Raw genomic sequence first — 16,243 nt, forward strand, 5'->3', positions numbered from 1 at the left:
TTATAACTTGGTGTCTAAAACACTTTTACTGTGATAGTTTGTGTATTATCTCTTGGCGTTATGGTTTCTTGAAGTAGTCTAATTAGAGTTCATCCCCTGCGTTTGCCTTGGCTCCATTTGGTGTTTTGATGTTTCCAAGTGTTACTGCATTGAAATATTGCTCTTTTTACTTGGGGCTTGGAGACTATGTGACTTAGTAGCTTAGTTTCTTTAGTGTTTTTGCTAAGGCCCAGTTTCAAATTTCTTGGCATTATTGCCTGCTTTAATTTTGTATTTGCATTTCAGAATCTTTATTAATAGAGTTTCAGAGTATCATAGGACTTAAGCATTCTGCCACTGGTGGCTAGAATTTTTTTGATGTTCTTGGAATATTTATTGCTTTGGTAGAGAATTTGCCTTAAGGAAATGATTCTGGGTGAAAATAAACTCAGTTTTTCCTTTATAGCTTTCTTTTATATGTAGAGTGCTTTTTACTGACTCGAATGCTAAGTTATTCCTTAGCATTACTATTGAATTCCAAATACATTTAAATCTTTTTCTTTTTCCAGGTTTTAATGGTGCGGTTTGCGTCATTATTTGATGCAAAAGAGCGTACTGTCACCTTTTTAAGTGGAAAGAAGTATAGTGTGGATGATTTACACTCAATGGGAGCTGGTGATCTGCTAAACTCGATGTTTGAGTTTAGTGAGAAGCTGAATGCCCTCCAACTTAGTGACGAAGAGATGAGTTTGTTTACAGCAGTTGTCCTGGTATCTGCAGGTAAGCCAGCTGGTTCAAAATTGTGCCACACCTATAATATAGTGACCAACTGTGAAGAAGTTGGCAGGTAACTAGATTCCAGCAAGCTCTGTGGAGGGAAGAAGGCATTAAGGAAGATGGTAAACTATGTTAATCTGTTTTTGAACAATTAATTTTTGTTATCATGACAGTAAAAGTCAAAAGCGCTTTATAAAAATAAATGATATTTAAATTTGGGCCTCTTATTTACCACTCTTAGTCTTTAGTTCTTTCTAATAATTTTTTATGCGTCTAAATCGTTATTACTTGGATTTAATTTTTACAACACGGTATATCTCCAGGTAGGTAGTTCCAATATGAATTCTGAGTTTTAATTAAAATATTATGTGGGTTACTTGAAAATGTTGAAATCAAAATATATTAGTATGATTTGTTACAATTGGTGAATTACGAGTTGTAGGGGTTCCCCCAGCTTCGCCACTGAGTTTTATGTGTGACTTGGATGTAAGTAATTTTATCCCTTTGGGTCTTACTTTTCCCATCCTTTGAAAGACAGGGATTGTACCTTGAATGAGTCACCAACATTTTTTGAGTCCTAATATTGAGGGTAATTGATGATGTTTCTCTCAATTTCCTTACCACCTTGCATTATATTGCAGTTATTTCTGACCAAAGTATTTCAATTCAGGCTATTAAGGCAAAATTTACTCCCAATAACAAATTTAAAATTGAGACACAGTGACTTTCCTGGAGGCATGTAAATAAGTGTCAGACACTTTTTAAGCATCTCTAATTTTAGTTTAAACATTTGTTGAGGATTTTACAGTATTTTGGTATGATGTGCTTTAAGCTTTCCATTTGCTTCCTACTGTATAAAAGTGTTAGGCACTATGAAAGTATGAGTTCTGACCCCTGCTTATGTGGCTAAACTATAAATCAGTAACTCTTAAGGAGAGTAAGTTCTTTGTCATAAAGGGCTTATGTGTCAGTGGTATAAATAAAGACTTATGCCATTTGGAAGCATAATTTGGCTACCTTTTCTGCTCAGCTCTACCTGGATAGCTAAAGGTGCGCTTATATGGCAGTCATGTGGAAGGACTGTGTCAGTAAGGGGACAGCAACTTCCTGTTCTCTCAGGAACCTTGTAATACCTCTACCATTTCACAGAGTCTCTTGATAAGTAATTAGTAATAGTTTGAGTTAACATCAGATTAAATCTATTATTGTGCAACTAAAGGTAATCCATACTTGTTAATTGCTTTATATGATGAATAGGCTTTATGTGCTCGGTGCTTGGGGGGAGTGGGGAGAGAGCAAGTGTTACGACATAAGCTTGCTCTCAAAGCATTTATATTCAATTTTAGAGACAACTAACAAAAAGCTTTATGTACTAAACTGTGATTCTGACTGAGGTAAAGAGGAAGGAAGGAAAGGAAGGAAGATGAAATCATCTGAGAAGGCTTTGTGGGGAATATAGAAGTGGAGCTGGAATTTGAAGGATGGATTATTAGGTTTTCCCAGCAAAAAAATGATGTAGTGATGTGCGAGAACATGAGATAGGGCAGGGGAAGAGGCCACAGCCTGATGTGTACATCGAAGAGGAGGGGTGCAGAAGGTTTGCAAGTTAGGGGAGTACCAGGTTATGGAATGACAGCTATGAGAACTAAGCAGAGTTTTAATTGAAATGTGGGGCAGTGGAAAGTCAGTGTAACTTCTTCAGTGGAGGAATGATCAGGCATTAACACAGCGATGCTTTAATATCAGGTCCGCATTTTTATCCTGGGTAGATTTGACAGATAAGTCATGAGAGCTGGAGAGTCGAGTTGAGAGACTGCTGAAATAACTTCAGGAATGAGGTAGTGGAATGAACTCTTCTGAAATAGGTTGTAGCAGAGGAGCTGGGGGAGGAGGGACACTGTCCCAGAGGTAGTTCAGAGGAAGAAATGAAGGCAGAGGGTTGAAGGGGAGCTCTGTGCTAGGAACTGTGCTACTTACTTCTTTTGTATTTTCCACTAGGAATGTTACTTTTTATTTTGTTTTAACCTCCTTTTGAAAAAGACTTGTTTTGTGACCATAAGAGTAATATGGATTCTTTGAAAAATTAAAACATTTTAAGATGAAAATAAAGATGATAATATCACTACCAAAAACCATCACTGTTAACATTGGGGATTTCTCTCTATCCATTCACCTATCCATTCATTTATCCACTTGCCTGCTTATTGAGATATGGTATATAAGAAATGTCTGACATACTAAGTGGAAAACAGATTATAAAAGAATATATGCATTCTTATTTTTATTATGTTTATATATGAAGATATACAAGCAGCATATACAGGCACAATTCCATGCATTTTAAAATAATATATTTTCACTTAAATGTATGATAGTGTTCATGTCAAATTTAAATCTTTACCACTTAAAAAGAACTGTTATTTTTAAAGCAGAATCTAGTCAGGAAAACAAAATTCAAAAACTACAGAAGAATATTAAATGAAAAATTGCTTTTTTCTTTTCCTACTCCCAACCTGTTCTTCAGAGAACTAGGTTTCTAACCATCTTTCTCTTTGATTGTTCTGATGGTTGCCCATCCAGCCATAAATACTATGCTTACACCTCTTTTTATTTAGTAGGTAGAACCCATAAATAAAAGTACCCTCTCACTTTCTCCTCTCAATTTTCATTTTATTTTTTCAGTTACTTTATTGGTTTTATTTATAATTTTAATATGCTCACATTCTTTGATCCTTCACGTTTACATTATCTCAGTTTAGATAGAATTTTCTCATTATACAGGGAGACAGTACCTTCTTTTCTTCATATCCTGGCTTCTTTTGCTATACCATTTCTTTTATATTGTCAATAATTAAAATATTTACATTCCTTTCTATAGCTGTGATTATTTTCCATATTTTATTTATCAGTTGATTCTAAAAATTGAAAAATAAAAAATTAGTGTTTACAGTGTTATGATTATGTAAATAGTGCCCACAGTGAGGCTGAAAAGGTAGACAAGGAAATATAAATCTCTGCCCTAAATTTGTGCTACCTTCAGGAGGAACGTTCCAAGTATCAGATAACAAATGGATTATTCATTTATATTTTCTGTTAATTGCTCACAATTATAGTTTGCATCATATTTAGAATAGCTTTTTGTTTTTCTTGGAATCTACAGCTGCCTTCTGGTTTTTGTTTTGGTTGTTGTTAGAAGAAATGCTAGCTAATTTCTAGATCTTATTATGTAGTTTTATCCCCACAATAGACCTCCGATGTGAGCTAGGACAGGGTGTCTTCAGTTACACAGGCAAGGAATTTGAGGAACAGAAGGATTAAATAATTTGCCCAGGGTCGAAGTTTTAATAATTGGCTGAGCAGGCATTTGAATTCCTTTAGTCTAGCTCCAAAGGCTTTCCATTATACTGATTGTTAACAGAATAGCTCTATCTGCTAAGGGAGGGAGAAATCTCAAACATGATATTTTCCCATGAGACTGGAAAAATCTTATACTATGGAGGGTAGGGGAATTATACTTGGGAAGTAAATTTTTCAGATTGTGTGAAATGTTAACAGTCATTTCCAATGGGAGATTAGGGACTGGCATATAGGTGTGAGACCATGGTTCATCTAGGTGGGGATTTAGTTGCCCTTGTAGAGGTTTTTGTCGAAGGAGTTTAACTTCCTTTCTGTAGGAAATGAGTATGACATAAAGAGATTTGGTGAGGAGTATGGGCTTGGGAGAGGAGGGATGAAGCGCCAGCTAAGAAGGTAGAAAATAGATGGAGCATGACTTAAACTGTATAGTGTAGCATTTAGTGCATCATTTAGAAGATGAAGTTCCATTTCAGTACGTGTATTGTATTGTTGCAATTTCAAGAGGATTGTTGTTTTACGATCTAGCTAGATTTGTAGTTAGGTTGTTTGGTCTTGAAATCGTGAAATCCTGGATTTAGATATTGAAGTTTTAGAAAAATTTAATAACGTTTACATTTTCAGGTGTAGGAGTCCATATCCTTGAAGTTCTGAGTTGTATAGAGAAGCGTACCTTATTCAAACACAAGATATTCACCAGAAGACCAACCACCTGTTGTAATACTGTTTCTAACTCAAATATCCTTCCCCACTTTTTTGTTTCTTTGCCCACCTAGATTATTTTGTTTGTGGGAATCACTGTCATTCTTTCTCAGTTGTTGGTATTGTGCATTACTGATGATAAGATGGAAATCAATTTTCTTCTGCCAAAATACAAGCTCTCTAAAGGAAAGAATTTTAGTTTGTTATGCTCACTGTTAATTCCTTAGCACATATCACAGTAACCACCTACATTCAATTAGTGTTCGGTAAATGAATTAGAAAATTGCAAGGATGTTAAAACAATTACTTGAATATTAAAGGCAGGGGAGATTAGAAGCATTACTGAAGGCTTTAATTTTGCAAAGATGACCCTTCTGGCTGTATGGCCGAGGTCAAACGTCAAGAGAAGAGGTCTTTTGCCCATCTTAACAATTTTGTCTGAAAAATTATTACCCCTTCTTCTCCCTATTACATAGTTGTGATAATAATCCAAATTTACTAAATGTAAGATAAACCTATTTTCTTCATTTTTTTCTGCATTTAGAGTTAATCAAACTTTTTCCACTTTACTATTAAATTTTAGTCCTTATTCTAAGTATTTGCACTGCAGATGGCCTTTTTTAGCTATCGGTTAAAATGGAAAACTTTTTCAGTCTCGTAAAAATGAGAAAAGGGGTAAATGGCCAGAGAATTTTGCTTCCTTGGAGAAGTCTTTTTCTTAACTATAGCTCCCTATACTGGGAGCTGTTGAATATTTCTTGCATACTTCCGCCTCCCGTTGTGAAGGGAAGAAATAACTTGTTGATGAAAAAAGTCAGTGGGCAAACATCGGTTTGGCTAATTTTAAGGTAGTTTCTTTTATTGCTGGTTTATACTAAATTACTAATTTATTAACATTTGTTCGATGAGCTTAATGAATACAGTATGCTAAATGAAAGTGAATGCAGGTTACTTCTAACTAAGTATTAAAGTTGTATAGTATATTAGCTATATTACTGCATAACAAATTACACTATATCTTAATAACTTAAAAATGCATACATTTCTCAATTTCTGAGGGTTAGGAATGTGGGTGTGGCTTAGATGCGAGCCTCTGGCTGTAGGTTTCTTAGGAGGTTGTAGTCAAGCTGTGGGCTGGACTGCGGTCTCATAAGAAGGCTCTACTAGGGAAGGATCTGCTTCTAGGCTTATACATGGCAGATGTTGGCAGGATTCAGTTTCTTGCAAGTTGCTGGACTGCGTGCTTCAGTTCCTTGCTGGCTGTTAGCTGGAGACCAGCCTCAGTTCCTTAGCATTTGGACAGCTCCATAGGGCAGCTCACAACATGGCATCTGGCTCTGTGAGTGAATGAATGCCTCAGATGGGAGCTACAGTTTTTTCTGTAATCTAACATTTTACTTATTAGTAGTGAGTCAGTAAGTCTGGCCCACTCAAGAGGAGAAAGATAGACAAGGACAAGGATGTGGGGATCATTGGAGGCTATTTGAGAGGCTGTCTGCCACACATGATAACATACAAATGTGGATATATTACATATGAGATAAAAATATATTTCTAAACTACATTATTCATTTTATTTTGCCAATTAGAAGCAGTTGGAAGTAGTAGATGACATCTAATTTAAAAAATCAGAACCTCTAGATTTTTTGTGAACAGAAATACCTAAACACTAAAGAATTTTCATATATCAAGTGTACTGTGATATATTTATAAAAATATCTTTCTGGAATAATAAATAGCTACAAAAATTTGCCACTGGGATTTTTAAAACTTTGCCAGTTATCTTTTGCCTTTGTTCCAATGTATAAAACCTTGTTTTGAATTTATTGAAATTTATGAATAAGTTATATTTATATTTAATATTAATAATATATCCTCTCCTTGATATCTCTCTATTCCTTACTCTCCATTAGATCGATCTGGAATCGAAAACGTCAACTCTGTGGAGGCTTTGCAGGAAACCCTCATCCGTGCACTAAGGACCTTAATAATGAAAAACCATCCAAACGAGGCCTCTATTTTTACAAAACTTCTTCTAAAGTTGCCAGATCTTCGATCTTTAAACAACATGCACTCTGAAGAGCTCTTGGCCTTTAAAGTTCACCCCTAAGGCCTTTGTTTATTTAAACACAAACTGATTCATGCTAACTGTACATTTCGTGCTAAAATGCTTATTTATATGTGTATATCATACGTGGACATAGAAAAGACCTTTAAGACAATGCGAGGTTGTAGGCCATCTCTGTGATCATGCAGTAGCTGTTTGGGTGGAGATTTCTTCAGCCGTGATTAGACATTGACCGCATTTCCATGATAGACCAATCAGCTGTGTCGCACTTAAACTGGAGAAGTTACACTGAATTATAGTTACACTGAATGTTAGACTTTATTTCATCTGCCAAACCAAAAACCATTTCGATCTCCCTGTGGTATAACTATAACGCACAATCACAAGTATATGAGGACATAAAAATTATTCTTTTGTGGTGGAAGTTCTATTGTGTGATGGAAATTTGATCTCACTGCAAGACTATTTGATCTAGTAATTGGAGACTTTTAGGAGGTTTCCATGTCTCTGTTTTACTCTACCGCCATTAAAGAGTGATCCTGGGCGGGTTAGTTTGTTGTGGAAAATGAGAATTGATAGTGTTCCCAATGCCCCACCTCACAGAGATAATAAAAAATGTCTATAAAGCATATTTACCTCTTGGGAGATAGGCACTATGTAAATAAGGTAAAATTTTTGTTGTTATAATTATTCATTATAATAATCTTATTTGTAAGCCTTTCTGAGAAATCATTTCCCAGTCCACACCAATCTATTATTCAGGGTTCCTGCATATGTGTGCGGTGTTGTCCTGGCACACACATATTCAAAGTTTATGGGTACATCAAATACATAGTATGTGTACATAATATGTATGTGAATATAGCTATACATAAATATATTTCTTCACAATATTTTAAACTGTGAAGAACTTTATCATACAATAAACTTAAGAGGTGTCAAAAGACCCAATTAGGTGCATTTTACCTGTTGATGACATAACCATTGCATTAAATGTTTAGACAGTAGAATATTGAATTTATGTTCTATTTTTGTTTAAGCAACACTTAATATAAAAGTGCAACAGGCAATTGAGTCCAAATTTCAAAAAATATATATTTTAGCGTTCATCTTTAGTAAAATCTTTGGTTCAAGGTACTAGTTGTTGAAAAATTTATTCAGATTCTTACCTAAAAAAGGTTGCATTGCTGCCCCTTATACACATGCTGCAGCTTGATGATAAATATTTTTATTCTTTTGGAGAACCAGTCAATGTTTAAGAAAACTGTTTACTATGTTGGTGTATGTGTGCATGCGTGTGTGTGAGTGTGAGAGAGCGAAAGAGAATGAAAATGTGTTCTGAGTCCATTTTTTTTCCCTAAATAACACTACAGGGATTTTGTCAAATTAGATTTAGTCTATAATTTGGAAACTCATTTAGTGCATGACCTACAGGTTTAGAAATGGGATAGTCTAAGACATTTCATTCACATTTCTAACTTGGGCTTTATTGAATAGATAAGATTAACCTCTGTTTATGGCAGTAGGAGAAATAGCCAAAGTTGAGGATTTTATGTATGTTTTTCTGTTTACCTAGAAAATAGCAATTAATTGGGATTTTTTGGTAAAGATTGCCTTCTATATAATTTTTTTGGATTATATAAAATTGTGAAAATGAAAAGAGCCCACTTTACTATACTCAGCCTGTTCCTTTAATGACATGTGAGCAGAATGCCTTATTTTGTAATCTTGTTTAACTTGTTGCTACAGGGACTTGAATTTCTGGGGCACTAGTTAAGTAAGTTTAAAAAAAAGTTAAACCCTCTCATTATTAAAGAGGGAAGGTGATGGTGATGTCTGTAATACAATATAAACCATAATTGTGATTTACCTTAAATAGGTATGACTTTTATGGGATATACAGTATAGTTTTTGTGAATTCTTTACATGATAGCATTATCTTTTTATAATTTTTTTTTTTTCCTAAGATAAATGCATAGTTTTCTTCTGTGGGGGATAGAAACAGCTTTTTGAAGTAATACTGAAAACCTCAAAGATCATGTCGATTCTTAATTTTTGCCTTTTGCATAAGCCTCTTTATAACATGTATCTTTAAAATAATTACTAAGTCTTTAGGAATGTGTAACCAGAACTATGTTAGCATTGCTTATAAAACCTTAGTTAGGTTCGATATATACACGTATACATCTATGTATAGGTATATAGATTTGCATTTTGTCTTGTAAAATTTTATTTGAATGAATTCTTCCTTTAGGTAATGGGAAACAATTAATAGTTCATCTGCCACTCATAGCATTTCTACATTTGAAAATAGCCCAATATTGAAACTTCTAATTCTCAAATTAAACCAGCAGCCTATTACAAGCACATTCTTTGATTGAGTCATAAACTTACTAAATGCAGAGAAGACAACCAGTTTAGAAAACTTCCAAGTGGGTGGGACACTGTTGATTGATTAATAATGTACTGTATTAAGTGATGCTTTAACTCTGATTTTACATTTTAAAGTTAAAATACGGGCATTATGTCAGCAAACTTAAGGGCATTATGTCAACAAGCTAAAACTTTTTTTTCCTGTGCTTTTAATGTATCTCTACACGATCTGAGAGGATTCAAGCTTTTAGAGAGAAATAGCTGAGGGAAAGGGGGAAACATCTTGGGATGAAGCTTTTCTTAATGGTGATGGTTTAATTACAGATTAAAAAATTAGAAGGAAATTTCAGTGGATTAAATATAACTTTCATATCTGCATTTCAAGAAATTACCATTGTAACTTGATAAGATATGATTTATTTCATGTAAACATTGCAAAGCAAGGTGTAGAAACTCAGCTAGGTTTATTACTGTGCACGAGAGTAAGTACCTATTGATTATTCTTTTTCTTTTCCAATATAAAGTTTGCTGAATGTACAAGAGGAGTTTATCGCTTAGGATATGAAATTTTTTTTAGGGGTTTGGGGGGAGGGGCTCTGTCAGGAAATGACCTAAAAACAAAGATTGTCTTGATTTGGTCCAAAATAAAACTCGAAGCTTATTCTTGAACTAACATGGAAAAATAAAACGGCTATTGTTTAAAAAAAATGACAAATATATTGTTGACACGATATGAATTAAGTTTATTTTCTACCAATTGCTATTGATGAGGATATGGATAATACCTTCATGTTTCTGAAAAGTAATCTGTACATGGGGGGCGGGGATAATAAATATTTCTAACCAAGTATGGTTTTTGGTATCTTTTTATCTCGACATTTTTGTAAGACCATTTATAATTTAACATACTACTTTCCCTTGAGCATAGCAAGATCTCTTATGTAAATCTCCAGTTTAGCATAGGGAAATGTCTATAGGCAGAGCTTTTACTGAAAGAAGGTTTTGAAGTTTGTTTAGTGATTCCAGCAGGATTATTGCCTTTTTCTACAATGCCAGCTGCGGGGGCTTTGTGGTATCTGATAAGGTAATCTTTCTAGGAAGGAGATAGAGAGGAAGGGGAGGTACTTGATCTAGTAAAAAATCAGTCTTGGCCACGAATGGGATAAAGCGCCTCAGCAGGACATTCCCCCTCCTTTTCCCTTTCTGAGGAGTCACGCCATGCTGGCAAAGTTAAGGGAGCTACTTGCATCAGCATTTCCTGTGGTGGTTTCCCAGGCCAGTGAAATCCACCACTTCTCTGTGAATATTGATGTTAGGTGGGAGAAATGGACTTCTTGCTTAAGCAAATTTGGAAATGCTGGGAAAAACAAAGTCACCGAGAAGTCTATGTCAATCTTGTTCTCAAATGAGCGAATCTGAGTCGTGAATCTTTTACGGAAGGGTTTAGTGGGGTGCAGTTTTTCCCAAACTTCCTCCACCAGGTAACCCCACCATTTTTCTGTGCTGAGCACTTCCTGGGGCTCGTTGGATGGGGTACTTGCTAGGAAAAAGTAATCAACTTCGGATGTTGATCAGGATGTTGATCATATTCTGTGGATGATTGTAAAATTTACATTGTACTTTGCCCTGTTTTAACACTATTAATAAGGAAACATTGAGCTCTAAACGTGTGGGTGATGGAAAACAAAATAGATTCAGTTCCTTCTGAATTTTTGAGCTGTTGCATGTGAGTAAACAGTCAATTCATGGATCTGGTTTTTATTTTTATTTTTTATTTTTTAATAAGTTGGGCCTGTTAAAATTTATTACATTGCTCTTAATTGTCTAAGAGTTGTGGAACTATGGCCTGTGTCCTAGTAGCCACGTCAGAGTTGCCCTTCACGATCGAAGTTGATTGCTCTGGGGTGACTTTCAGACACCAGAGTATCGGATCCCCTTAAAACAACACTTTGGATCGAATGGGTTTGGGAGCCATAAGGGTAGTCTTTGAGGAAGCCTAGAATCTCTCCAGAATGCTTTCTATGGGGCACATTCCCCACATAACTCTGTGAGGGGATCCTATGGTCAGCCTCTAATTACAAATCCTAGTGAGCATTCTCCCCGAGAAGGAGAGAACTCAAAAACCCATTCACAAGATTTTTGCCACCATCACCTCTTTCAATTGCCATTTCTTTTTCGAATTTGAGCTCTTAAGAGTTAACTGTTCTGCTACGATTGGAAGGGGTGAGGGTTGCATTAGGATGCTCTGGTCTGATGTTTGCACGAACAATGCTAGACGCTCTTGTTGACTTCTAGCAAATGGGATGGGGAAAATACAGTTCTTGGTGTAGTCTTTTATAGTAATGGTTTGATTTTTTTTTTTTATTTTTTATTTTGAGAGGATCTTTTTTCCAGTGTATACTTTTTTTCCTTTTTGCCCATGTTCCTAAAATTAGTATTTCTCTTACATTTTAATATAAATTACTAAAGAGGATAAGCTCAGTGTTTTCTGTTCTTTAAAAACTCACAAAAATACCTGAGGCGAATATGGTGTTTTTTCCCCTAAATTTTTTCCCCTTCATTTTCTTACCGGTGTCTGTAGAATTGCATATGATCTTCCAAAGTCTCTAAGTTACCCTTTTCTCTCTTCTATTTTTATCTTTCCTATTGCTTTATTTTCCTATTTGTTGCTTTGCTTGTAAGTTTTCATCTATTTTCCCCCTACAATAGCCGTTCCATTTCCTGTTCAGTTAAATGCACGTAGGGTAGTTTCCTAAGTGGAAAACACCTATACTTTCATTCTCTCTTGATCATCTTTTCACACCTTACAGTGGCTGCTCTAAGCTGTTTTATCTCACGAGATTTTTGAGGAATAGACTGATGGTGTAGTTATTCATTACTTACACACATTTATTAAACATCTATGTCTTGGGATTTTTTTCAAAAACCCAAAATGCAAAATGAGGTTCCAGGAAAATCCAAGGCACTGATCCAGACAGTCGATGAAGTTGCATATAGAGCAAATGGCCACCAACTACAACATCTTGACTAGTAATTGCCAGCAGCTGCTCTCCTAATCATGGTGTGCTGGAGCTGCCTTGTAAGGGCTCACGAGGTCTAATTTTTATGTTTAGGGTGGAAATACTTTATAATGGCGTGTTCCTACATCTCTGTTTCCAACTCTTTGATAAGAGATGGCACATTGGTGGGATTATTTATAGCAAGGAAAGCTACGAATGCTGTGAATCGGCTTAATTCATTGTTTTTGTTGATTGTCTAGACTTAAAGTGATGGAGAAAATGTTAATACAGATTAAACGTGTTTCATGTCTCTAGCCGTTAAACATTGCAAATAGCACAGAAAATTGAAGATCAGCTGTCCAGTGTTTGAAAACTATTACCTGATTTGGTAAAAAAGTCGCTCACATCATTGATAAACAAGTCAAGTTCCTACATAGTTTTTTTGTTTCATTTTTGTTTTTTAACGTACTTAAAATGTCGATCAACATTCATGTCAGAACTAAACATGTCAGCTCAACTTTGACAAAAATGAATGCATTCTGTGAGAATTGGTTATATGGACTTTACAGTAAAGAGTATATTTCATAAGTTGTGCTAAAATAATAAATACATACACACATACATACATACCTTTTCCCTCCCCAGAGAGCTTGTTGTTAAATGTTTGCAAGCACACCACACCACTTACTTAACTCTAAGAGGTAATTCTATTGTCTAGATAAAGGAATCCAAGGCTCAGAGTTTAAGTAACTTAGTCAAGGTCACATAACAGCTACTGAGTGGAGGGTTGCACTACAAAACCTAGACATTTGGACCCCAGAGTCTGTTCAACATTTGTGTATAATAGAGGAACACTGGGCTTGGAGTCTCCTTGGCAGAGTGGCTTTTAGTAAGTCTGCCTTGATCTGTACATATGTAGAGCTAATACTCATGGGATTGTTTGGGAATAGATAAAGGGTGAGCTCTTAGTTAAGGATTGGATGCATAATAGGAATTGAATATTATCCCTTAGCCCCTAAATAAAATTTTCTTTCATTTATAAAAAGAATAAGCTGCTCAAAGTGGTTACGAGACTAAATGAGATGTATTTAAAAAATCTTTTTGTAAACCATGAAGTCCTATACAGACATTAGGTAATTGTTTTTCCTTAGGAAATGCCCTAAGTAGAAGAGGAGAAAGGAGGAGTCCCTTTGGGAGGATTGAAGTGGGAGACTGAGCACGAGGCCGGCCCTGGAGGAGATTCTGTCTCCCAGCATCAGTCTGTGTGGTTTGGTCTCTCACAAGCGCCTCAGGGCTGAGTGAAGAGATCCGTCTTTGTCTCAAGCCTAAATCATGGTTCCTGATTTAGGCTTTTCTCAACTGGGAACTTCACTGACAATGCTGACTCTCTGATGTCCTCAATCTTCATATACTACTGATTTTCAGAAACTTCCTCAGGAGAATCTAAACAGGTGACCAAGTCCATGTCACATTACCAGTTCCTCAGACAAGACTATAGAGGGAGGGTCCTTCGTATTGTAGTCGAGCTATCGTCATCCGAGGTGTACAATTATCACAAAGGGCAGAAATAATCAGCTTATGCTTCTCGATAGTAAAAATAACATCAGTGCCTGGAAGGAGAAGGAAGAATTTCATGTTTTTGAGTTTTGAATATTAACATGAACTGACTATTGAGGATACCTTTCTAGTTGCAATTCTGTTCTTCAATGGCCCTGAGAAGGTCCTTTCACCTTTCTGGGTTCAGCTCTCCTGTAAAGTGAGAGGATTGAACTATATGCCCTCCAGCATCCCTTCTAGGACTAACGGTGGCGATCTGATATGTAAGCAACGCAATTGAAAAAAAGTAGAGAATGTGTTTTTTTTAGAGGGAGCAGAAACATGGTTTCTGCAGCTAAAGTTTGGTAGATCACCTTTGCCTTAACCTGGTATGACATCGCACCCCGCTGGCCACCTATTCAGGGCTCACAGTACTTTTAGCTCAAAGTTACCTCTCAAGGCTCAAGGACAGGAAGTGTGCTGGGGGAGGAGGGGTTATGTTGAGGACTTTCATATTTTTCTAGGTTCCAATGCCCAGCGAAAGGGGCAAACGAAACTGGAGAAGGGTGTAAAGCACGCAGGTACTAGGTTCTTCAGTAGGTCCTGAATTTTTAGGTGAATAGTTTACGCTCAAGCTGAGACCTTTGCAGCACAGCTCCACTTTCCAGTTTTTGATTCTAATAAAAATGTAGATTTTTTTGTAGTAAAAATGTAAAAGAGTGTAACGTTTTTTCTAGTCGATCCTCTTATCTCTTCCCTTGAATTTTTAAATTTTACTCCAACCTTCAAGGAAGTCAGGGAAAATTTTACCGAATAAAACCAAAACTTTCAATACTCTTAGCTGGCAAAGTCAAAAGAATTTTGTAATGAACATCCAGACATCTACCCACTTATATTTTACGATTAACATTTTATTGTACTTGTTCATTACATACCTATCCATCCTTCTGTCCATCAATCCATCTTCGTTTTTAAAAAAATTTTCAAAGAAAGTTGCAGTCGTCAGTAAACTGCCTGTAAATTTTTCAATTTGCATATAACTTACTAGAGGTGAATGTTAATTTATCACTTGTTCTTTTGATGTAAAATTTATAGACAATGAAATATATAAATCTTTAGGGTACATTTGCCACTTGATTTTGACAAATGCATTCTCCCAGTGTAAACTAAAACCCAAATGAGATAAAAATCATCACCCCAGAAAGATCTCTCTCATACCTCTTTCCGGGCAATCTCTACCCCTATGGAGACAATAACTATTGATCTGATTTTTTCCACTATAATTAGATTAACTTATTCTAAAACTTTATATAAATGGAATCATTGCAGTATATACTCATGTATAAGGCTTCTTTACTCAGCATAATATTTTTGAGATTCATCCATGTCATTCATGTATCAGTAGTTGTGTTCCTTTTTATTGCTAATTAGTATTCTGTACAGATGTATCATGGTTTATTATATTGATGGATATCTGGGCTGTTTCCATTTTTTGGTTATTATGGACAAAACTGTTATGAACACTCTGTTTTATTTGCAGTTGCATTGTATGCGATTTGACCCTGGGGTAGAATTTGTGATAAGTCTGAGTGCAGGAAACACTGTGTAATGAGAAGCATGAGACACAGAGAATTAAATCATGAAGAGAATTAATCCTTTCTGTCGGGGTTTTACAGAAAGAGCAGTGAATCAGAAGATGGTTAAGACCTATCTAACAGGGAGTTCAACATTAAGGATATTTATTACTTATTTCCTGCATAAGACTTCTGGAGGTAAGGCAATTACAGGCTGATTCAGTGGCTCCAAATCCATCACGAACCCAGGAACTCATCTCACACTCATTAGATGGGCTATTCTCAAACAAAACAAAACAAAAAAAGAAAGGAAAATAACAAGTGTTGGCGAGGATGTGGAAAAATTGGAACCGTTGTGCACTATTGGTTCGAAAAGTAAAATGGTACAGTTACTATGAAAAACAGTATGGTGGTTCCTTAAAAAGTTAAAAATAGAATTACCATATAATCCAGCAATTCCACATCTGGACACATTCTCGAAAGAATTGAAAGCAGGGTCTTGAAGAGATACTTATAAATCTACGTTATAGAAGCATTATTCGCAATAGCCAAATAGCAGAAGCATCACAAATGTTCACTGATGGATGAATGGATACATAACTTGTGGTATACAATGGAATATTTATCAGACTTAAAAAAGCAGGGAATTCTGATATGTGTCACAACATGGTCGAACTTTATGCTAAGTGAAATAAACCACAAATACTGTATGATTCCACTTATGTGAAGCGCCTAGAGTAGTCATGTTCATAGAGACAGAGTAGAATGGTGGTTGCCTGAGAAATGGAGAGGGAAATAGGGAGATGTTTCAGAGTTTCAGTTTTGCAATATGAAAAAAGCTCTGGAGATTGGTTGTACAGCAATGTGATTGTACTTAGTAC

At 35.7% G+C, this 16,243-nt stretch overlaps 1 protein-coding gene across 2 annotated transcripts in view; it reads left to right on the forward strand.

Moving 5' to 3' along the window:
- The window catches only part of NR1D2 (nuclear receptor subfamily 1 group D member 2), a 29,441-nt gene extending 19,340 nt beyond the window's left edge, over window positions 1-10,101 (forward strand). The window contains exons 7-8 of one of the 2 annotated variants that reach the window (XM_011357445.2): window positions 549-759; window positions 6,726-10,101. In XM_011357445.2, the coding sequence (XP_011355747.1) occupies window positions 549-759; window positions 6,726-6,922 (408 nt within the window). In that variant the 3' untranslated portion in view covers window positions 6,923-10,101. The remainder of the gene's footprint in view (window positions 1-548; window positions 760-6,725) is intronic. The other variant, XM_023531824.1, reaches the window with a different exon arrangement.
- Window positions 10,102-16,243: the final 6,142 nt, after the last annotated feature.

Source organism: Pteropus vampyrus, unplaced genomic scaffold (assembly GCF_000151845.1).
Source record: "Pteropus vampyrus isolate Shadow unplaced genomic scaffold, Pvam_2.0 Scaffold1, whole genome shotgun sequence".
Taxonomy (NCBI): Eukaryota; Metazoa; Chordata; class Mammalia; order Chiroptera; family Pteropodidae; genus Pteropus; species Pteropus vampyrus.